The 8708-nt window shown below is 48.1% G+C and overlaps 1 protein-coding gene across 1 annotated transcript; it reads right to left on the bottom strand.

Annotated features, from left to right (window-relative positions):
• Positions 1-8172, bottom strand: LOC309562727 (oocyte zinc finger protein XlCOF7.1-like). Its single transcript, XM_082267014.1, has 4 exons — positions 8044-8172; positions 7473-7631; positions 2801-2879; positions 1-1200 (listed from the first exon to the last, which is right to left on the bottom strand). The coding sequence occupies exons 1-4, from the start codon at positions 8167-8169 to the stop codon at positions 104-106; spliced, it is 1461 nt and encodes a 486-aa protein (XP_082123140.1). The 5' UTR covers positions 8170-8172; the 3' UTR covers positions 1-103.
• Positions 8173-8708: the final 536 nt, after the last annotated feature.

Below are 8708 nucleotides of genomic sequence, written 5' to 3'. Positions count from 1 at the left end.
CACTGCAGACTATGATACCCGTCACCCAGAAGTCATGACCATGCCTAGTGTTGGAGCACCGGGGGTGGCCAAAGCCATGGTCACAGTCTTCAGAGTAGGCTTCTCAGTTTATGTCAGTCCTGGTTTCGGATTCTCGAAGACTACTTACTGTCTTCCCCCGGGAATGAATTCTCAGGTGATTATTGAGGTTGCTCTTCTGAGTGAAGCATTTCCCGCACTCTGAACAAGTAAAAGGTCTCTCCCCTGTGTGGATTCTCTGATGTTCCACCAGGTGCGATTTATTGCTAAAGAACTTCCCGCAGCTGGGGCAGGGATATGGCTTCTCCCCCGTGTGAGTCCTACGGTGTGTAACGAGGTGCGAGGTGCTGGTGAACCTCTTCCCACATTCGGGGCAGGAATAGGGCCGTTCGCCCGTATGGATTCTCTGGTGTTTAATCAAGTTGGACTTGTTGGTGAAACATTTCCCGCAGGAGGAGCAGGGAAAGGGCTTCTCCCCGGTGTGGATGATCTTGTGCTTGACCAGGTCTGAGCTGCTCGTGAAGCATTTTCCGCACTCCGAACACGAGAAGGGCTTCTCTCCGGTGTGGATCCTCTGGTGGGCCACCAGGTTGGAGTTGGTGGTGAAGAATTTGCCGCAGGTGGAGCAGGCGAAGGGCTTCTCCCGGATGTGGATCCGCTGGTGCTTGTTGCAGGTGAAGCACTTCTCGCACTCGGCGAAGCTGTGCATCAGTTCGGCGTCCTCTAAGAACTGCCGGTGGGAGGTAGAGGCCGGATTGTCCCCTCTCTTGTCCGAGCCTGTGTACAGGACCGTCATATTCTGCTCTCCGCCCCTTTTACAGATAGAGGTGTACTCTCGGGGCGAGAAAGGGTCGGAAAGCGTCTCCTCGTCACACGATTCCTCTTCCTCCTTGATGTAGGTGATGATGTAATCTATCTGGGCGTCGGCAGGAGGCGTGGCACCGTTGGTGAGGCTTTCCTCTTCGTCCAACACAATTTCCTCCTTAATGCAACTAGTTCTAAATGGTGACTGCTCCGCGGGGGCGGAGCTCTTCGGGAGGTTCCCGTCTTCATTGGGCGATGAGTTTATTTGAAGTGCTGTGTTAGTCTGCGTCCATTTATCTAGCGCCCTCTTGTGGGTGCCTTTGTCAGCTGCGCCTTCCTCTTTTGTGGGGCTGTGAAGCTTTCGGTTGGGGCATGGGCCTGCAAGAAACAAAACAAGACACCTTATAGGACCGCCCTCACATGACCCCAAAACGTTCACTGATTGGTCTGAGGATATGGAATCATTTTTATTGGTTTTTATTATCAGATTTTATTTATTGAACAAGAAATGAATCCAGGATACAACTGCTGAGGATGCTGGGATTTCTAGTAAGAAAGCCCAGAACTGACTCCGCCTCTGTATAATGAACTCAGAGAGTATCATTTCTACCGGCAAGGGGGAGGGGCTTGTGTTCCTCCTCTGACTCATTAATATGTGTGTCCTTCACTGACCTCCTCCCCAATCCAGTGCCTGCTCTTCTATCGGGGGAACATGGCCGCCGGCAAAAACCTGGAAGTTCCGGCATTGCAGCCCATCAGGGATTTGGTGCGGTCTTTAAGGTCTAGGCTTGATATTGGAATAACTCAACACTATGCCTGAAGCCAAGTCCCACTCTGTGCCTCCAGTGTCTACCTGTATACCCCGAGCCTCAGTGACCCCTGCACTCCCGTGCCTCCAGCATCTACCTGTATACCCCGAGCCTCAGTGACCCCTGCACTCCCCTGCCTCCAGCATCTACCTGTATACCCCGAGCCTCAGTGACCCCTGCACTCAAGTGTCTTAAAAGATTTTGTGACCCACCGTGTGTCTAGTATACTCTGCACTCCTATGCATCCAGTGTCTACCTGTATCCCCTAAGCCCCCAGTAACCCCTGTGCCTCCAGCAACCCCTGTTCCCCCAGCAACCCCTGTTCCCCCAGCAAACCCTGTGCCTCCAGCAAACCCAGCAACCCCTGTGCCCCCAGCAAACCCAGCAACCACTGTGCCTCCAGCAAACCCAGCAACCCCTGTGCCTCCAGCAACCCCTGTGCCTCCAGTAAACACAGCATCCCCCGTGCCTCTAGCAAACCCAGTAACTCCTGTGCCTCTAGCAACCCCTGTGCCTCCAGCAACCCTTGTGCCTCCAGCAAACCCAGCAACCCCTGTGCCCCCAGCAACCACTGTGCCTCCAGCAAACCCAGCAACCCCTGTGCCTCCAGCAACCCAGCATCCCCTGTGCCTCCAGCAACACCAGTGCCTCCAGTAAACCCAGTACCACTAGCAACACCTGTGCCTCCAATGTTGACCTGTATCTCCCGAGCCTCAGTGACCACTGCACTCCTATGCCTCCAGAAATCCCTGTGCCTCCAGTGACTGCTGTGCCTGTAGCATTTACCTGTATCCCCTGAGCCTCAGTGACCACTACACTCCTGTGCCTCCAAGGACTTTGTGACCCCCCCCCCCCGTGTTTCCATCAACCCAGTACATTCAGTGATCTCTGTGTCTCCATCGACCCATATGCCCCGGCAACCTTCACGTCCCCACCAACCCGTCTCAAGGGATCCCAGTGACTGTTTTGATCTTGTGCCTCCAGTAACCTCCGAGCAACGCCTAGAGACCTCCCAGCCCCAAGTAACCTCCATGACCCCAGAGAGTCTCAGGGACAAATGGGGCCCCTGTGGGAACTTTGCCCCTCCATGGACTTACCAAAATCAAACACAAGACATAGTTTTACTTTCTTTTTCTACTAAGCAGAGTAAGGAGACAACGGACACTTACTGGATAATGGGAACCCCTGAGAACGTCCGCAGATAAGATTTCCTCTATGATGTCGCTTGTCTGTGAAATCTGCAGAGACCTAAAAATCAGAGAGCAATGAGATTATCCGTATATCACCAACATCTACCATGGTGCTGTACAAGGTAGGTGTATGAGATTATCCGTATATCTCCAACATCCACCATGGTGCTGTACAAGGTAGGTGTATGAGATTATCCGTATATCACCAACATCTACCATGGTGCTGTACAAGGTAGGTGTATGAGATTATCCGTATATCTCCAACATCCACCATGGTGCTGTACAAGGTAGGTGTATGAGATTATCCGTATATCTCCAACATCCACCATGGTGTTGTACAAGGTAGGTGTATGAGATTATCCGTATATCACCAACATCTACCATGGTGCTGTACAAGGTAGGTGTATGAGATTATCCGTATATCACCAACATCTACCATGGTGCTGTACAAGGTAGGTGTATGAGATTATCCGTATATCTCCAACATCCACCATGGTGTTGTACAAGGTAGGTGTATGAGATTATCCGTATATCACCAACATCCACCATGGTGCTGTACAAGGTAGGTGTATGAGATTATCCGTATATCTCCAACATCTACCATGGTGCTGTACAAGGTAGGTGTATGAGATTATCCTGTAAGAATATTTAACCACTTAAGCCCCGGAAGATTTTACCCCCATTCCGACCAGGGGGTATTTTGCGATTCGGCACTGCGTGACTTTAACGGAGAATTGCGCGGTCGTGCGACGCTGTACCTAAACGAATTTGGCGTCCTTTTTTTCCCACAAACAGAGCTTTCTTTTGGCGGTATTTGATCACCTGTGCGATTTTTTGATCACGCGCTATAAACAAAAAAAGAGCGTCCATTTTGCAAAAATAGCAATATTTTTCCCTTTTTTTTTATATGAAATTCCCCCCCAAAAAAATGTAAAAATCAAAATTTTTTAAAATTTTCGGCCAATTTGTTTTATGCTACCTATGTTTGGTAAAAAAAATCGCAAAAATTTGATTGGTTTGCGCAAAAGTTATTGCGTTTACTAACTAAGGGAAAGATTTTTGTCATTTTTGTTGTTTTTTTTTTAACGCGTAATGGCGGCGATCAGCGATTTTTTTTGCGGTACTGCGACATTGCGGCGGACAGATCGGACCCTTGACTGACATTTTTGACACTTTTGGGGTTACCAGTGACATTTCTACAGTAATCAGTGCTATATATATGCACTGTTACTGTAAAAATACACTGGTAGTGAAGGGGTTAACTTTATTTGAGAGGGAGGGACTGTGTGTGTCCCTAGGGGCGTGATTCTAACTGTGATTGGCTGGGGCTTCAGCTGTATGCAGAGTGATCAACGGGTCTACATAGTAGATCCAGATGATCAGCTCTCATACAGCGAGGAGAATGACAGGCAGCTTGTTTACACAAGCTGCCTGACTTTCTCCCTCTCCCCCGCCGATCGCAGAGTGGCCGGCGGACATCGGGTCCGCCGGCCACACGCGCGGGGGGGTCCGTGACCACTCGGGAGCGGGAGCGCGCCTCCGGGGGCGCGCGCGCGCTCGCTCCCTAGACCCTCACAAGCTAGTGACGTAGCCCTACGTCACTTTGCCTGTGAGGGGCTGACCGCCGACGTAGATAGTCGTGCGGCGGTCGGCAAGTGGTTAATAATAAATATCGCACTCGTACTTCATTATGTCAGAATATTTATACTGCTCTGAATATAGCAGTGTCTATTTATGGTTAATAAGCAAAGATCTATGAGAAAGGAGAGTCTTCACCTATTGCCACAAATCAATATGTCATGAATTCTTTTTAAATTGATTAATTTATTTTTAAAAGCATATACCAATCTTAGTGAATACAGTTTACAGTAAGGAATATATATAAAATATTTATTCACAAGACATGTAATCACAATATATGATCAAACAAGAAGTGACACAAAAAGATAACTCTACAGAAAAAATACTAACTTAAAACAATCAATGCAATGTGATATTTAGCTCAATAATGAAAGTGAAAGTAAAACAAAGTGAAAGTGAAAGCAAGATTACCATTTTTCCAGGTATAGCATAACCCATAGATAAGTATTCTATATAAACAGACCCCAATTGTCTGCGAATCACACGGCCGAAAGTCATTCCACTGCAGATGGAGTGAGAATAAGCCATGCAAAACGGAAGACTAAATTCGCAATAATGCGCTAAATCTGATATTAATAAAAATGTATAAAAACAAAAATCAGCTTTTTAGAGAAAAATCTACTATGGTTTATACAGCTGGGCTTGTAATCTCATTACCCTTAAATATGCAATATAAAACATATAAGGAAGGAAAGAAACAATTGAATAAACTCAAATAAACAGCAAAGTTATATTTACCACACTTAAGATGGCAGCTAGCTTCAAATGGTCGTTACCAGAGTCCTAAGATGGATGCCTTTCTTAAGATGGTGGCTTCCCTTCAAGTTTCAGATGAATGATGGACCAAGATGGAGTATGTCTGGATGAGTCTATAGATGGACGTAGTAGCGTGTGTGTGATGTATGTGTATTGTATGTTGGGCAGTGTAATGTGTCCTCTCTCTCATCTGGGTTGGTCTTTTATATGGTATGAACAAAGGGCTATAAAAATTACCATAAGTTAAACCCAGAGGGATGAAACATTATTCTCATTGGTTGGGATATTCTATACCTTAACTGGTGAGATCAGAGTCACACCTCTCCTGATAATTCAATGTTCGTATAATAAAATTAAAAAGAGGATTCCTCTATATTCAATATTAATCATGTAACACAATATAAAACTTTGTCCATACTCCCAGTACATACATAAATGTCCATCTGTATCTCCATCATTCACCTTGGCAAGTAATGCCATTTCAATAATTATATTTTTAATACAATATAATATTTCGTATATCTCCAACATCTACCATGGTGCTGTACAAGGTAGAGATCTGACACAGAGATGTCATCGGTTACCATGGAGATGGAAGGGAGTTATTTCCGATATCAAAGACCGAGCCTAGAAGGCCCAGATTTCGATCATATTTACCCCCTCCCCCATTTCCTCCAATATTATCAGTCCGGTACACACTTCCATCACCAGTACCGAGTCCTGATGAAGAGGGATCAAACCCCTGAAACTTGTCAGATTTTATTATATAGAAGTCTGAAAAATATTAAACCCGGAATATATTACATTCTGCTTTTGGAGCTTCCTCCTTGCAGACTCATTGACCACCACTCCTGGGAGAGCCTTCTAAGGAGAATCATCGACTGCTTTATTGTACCCCCCCCCCTACCCTGCACCTTACTTCTACCTCCCGCATTTCAGGCACAGCTTGGAAAATGAGAGGTCCTCTTTTATCCATCTCATATTTAATGAAAAATGGGGAAGGTTATACTGAAGGTCCAGGAGGAGGACAGAAGGTCCAGAAGGAGGACAGAAGGACCAGAAGGAGGACAGAAGGACCAGATGGAGGACAGAAGGACCAGATGGAGGACAGAAGGAGGACAGAAGGACCAGACGGAGGACAGAAGGACCAGAAGGAGGACAGAAGGACCAGAAGGAGGACAGAAGGAGGACAGAAGGACCAGAAGGAGGACAGAAGGACCAGAAGGAGGACAGAAGGACCAGAAGGAGGACAGAAGGACCAGATGGAGGACAGAAGGACCAGATGGAGGACAGAAGGACCAGATGGAGGACAGAAGGACCAGATGGAGGACAGAAGGAGGACAGAAGGACCAGAAGGAGGACAGAAGGACCAGAAGGAGGACAGAAGGACCAGATGGAGGACAGAAGGAGGACAGAAGGACCAGATGGAGGACAGAAGGACCAGATGGAGGACAGAAGGACCAGATGGAGGACAGAAGGACCAGATGGAGGACAGAAGGACCAGAAGGAGGACAGAAGGACCAGATGAAGGACCAGATGGAGGACAGAAGGACCAGATGGAGGACAGAAGGACCAGATGGAGGACAGAAGGACCAGAAGGAGGACAGAAGGACCAGAAGGAGGACAGAAGGAGCAGATGGAGGACAGAGGAGGACAGAAGGACCAGATGGAGGACAGAAGGACCAGATGGAGGACCAGATGGAGGACTGAAGGTCATGGCACACCAGTAGCTAGAGGACAGGGAATGGGAGCTCAGAAGGGGCCACACAGGAAGAGAAGGACCGGGATACTCTAGATCAGGCATGTCCAACCTGCGGCCCGGGGGCCGCATGTGGCCCAGAACCGCAGGCAATGCAGCCCACTGCCTCCTGACAATTTTTTATTTATTTTTGCTGGGGAGGAAGAAAGTCGGGTCGGGGGCACGGCCACAGCAGCTTCCAACTAACTGTAGGCAGAGGCTACCTCGGAAGGGATCATCCTCTAGTTGTGTTAAATTCGTGCTGGGGGGTCAGCGCGGGAAGGGCACGGCAGAGTTTTATTACTTATATACCTTAACTATAGTATATATTTATATGCGGCCCGAGAAAATTTCTCTACACTCAATGTGGCCCAGAGAAGCCAAAAGGTTGGACACCCATGCTCTAGATATACTCAGGAGAGAGGGGTGACCATAGAGTAGCACTGAGCAGTCAGTAATGTTACCCTTCAGACGCATAGGATGAGAAAATTACCCAGAATCCCTAGAGTCACCTACCTGTCCAGTCAGCAGCTGAATGATTCTGTTAGTGAGTTCCAGAATCCTCCACTCATTATTTCTCTCATGTAATAATGGAGGATCCACGAAGAAACTTTGATTCCTGCTGAAGACTTCCAGAACGCGGTCATCCCCGGACTTCTTCACAATCATAGAGTCCTAGGATGGGAAAGAAAGGAGCAGAACGCTGAATTCATACAGAAAAAATAGAGAGGCTCCCACCCCTCCCTACTCCATCCAATCCTAGGCAAGGTCTGGGTGGGGGTTGAGCTTTAAAGCTAATAATTAGGCTTTGGCTTCCAGCACATTGGATACTTTTTCCTATGGAGCTCGAAATAGTGGGAGGGTTCTGATATGCAAATACTGACCAGCTCCGGGGTCAGTGGCTCTGGCTCCTCCCTCATTATCGGCCCAGGACTGTGAAAGGCCGGCCTCAATATCAGAGAACAGAGCAGCCAATCATTTTCTGCACACCTGATGGGAGGTAAAAGCCTGAGGGAGTGCGGCCCAACAGCAAACATCCTAGAGATGCCACCAAGATCCCCCAACCACCCAGATCCGGGACCCTCACCTCTCCGGTGACAGTATAGATGATCTCCAGAGTCAGTCTCAGGATACTTTCTGAAACCTCCTCCATTTTCACCGAGACGGGGGGTTCCACCACCACCATGGGGGACCTCTTCCTGCGCCCCTCCATGTCTGATCTTCTCCTTCACTCAGAAATGGTTCCAGAAGGTTCCTCACTGTAAAGAGATACCAAGAATGTGGTGAGTTCCCGGCAAGAATCTCCATGGGAGGGAATCCTTACCTTCTCCTGATCATCAATGGCCAGGGTGCTCCCTACATCTGTCCTGGATTGTGCATGACTGTCCTGGAATCTGGACCAAGTCCTGAGGTTCCCGGATTCTGGACCAAGTCCTGAGGTTCCACATAACCAGCTCATGTCCTGGTAACCAACCTCCAAACAAGGTGGTGCCTCTACAGGAGAGTGCGAAAATCTACAACCACTTCCTGACATGGGGCCACAAGGGAAGTCCAGTACATTACATACTCCTGACCCTTGCACCCTATACACTCTGCTGTACATGACACACTCCTGACCCCTGCACCCTATACACTCTGCTGTACATGCCACACTCCTGACCCCTGCACCCTATACACTCTGCTGTACATGACACACTCCTGACCCCTGCACCCTATACACTCTGCTGTACATTACATACTCCTGACCCCTGC

The sequence above is a fragment of the Pelophylax lessonae genome (genome assembly GCF_965119305.1).
Source record: "Pelophylax lessonae genome assembly, chromosome: 9".
In the NCBI taxonomy this organism is placed as follows: domain Eukaryota; kingdom Metazoa; phylum Chordata; class Amphibia; order Anura; family Ranidae; genus Pelophylax; species Pelophylax lessonae.
Note: the sequence above shows the minus strand (reverse complement) of the source record. Positions and strands in the feature narration are given on the sequence as shown.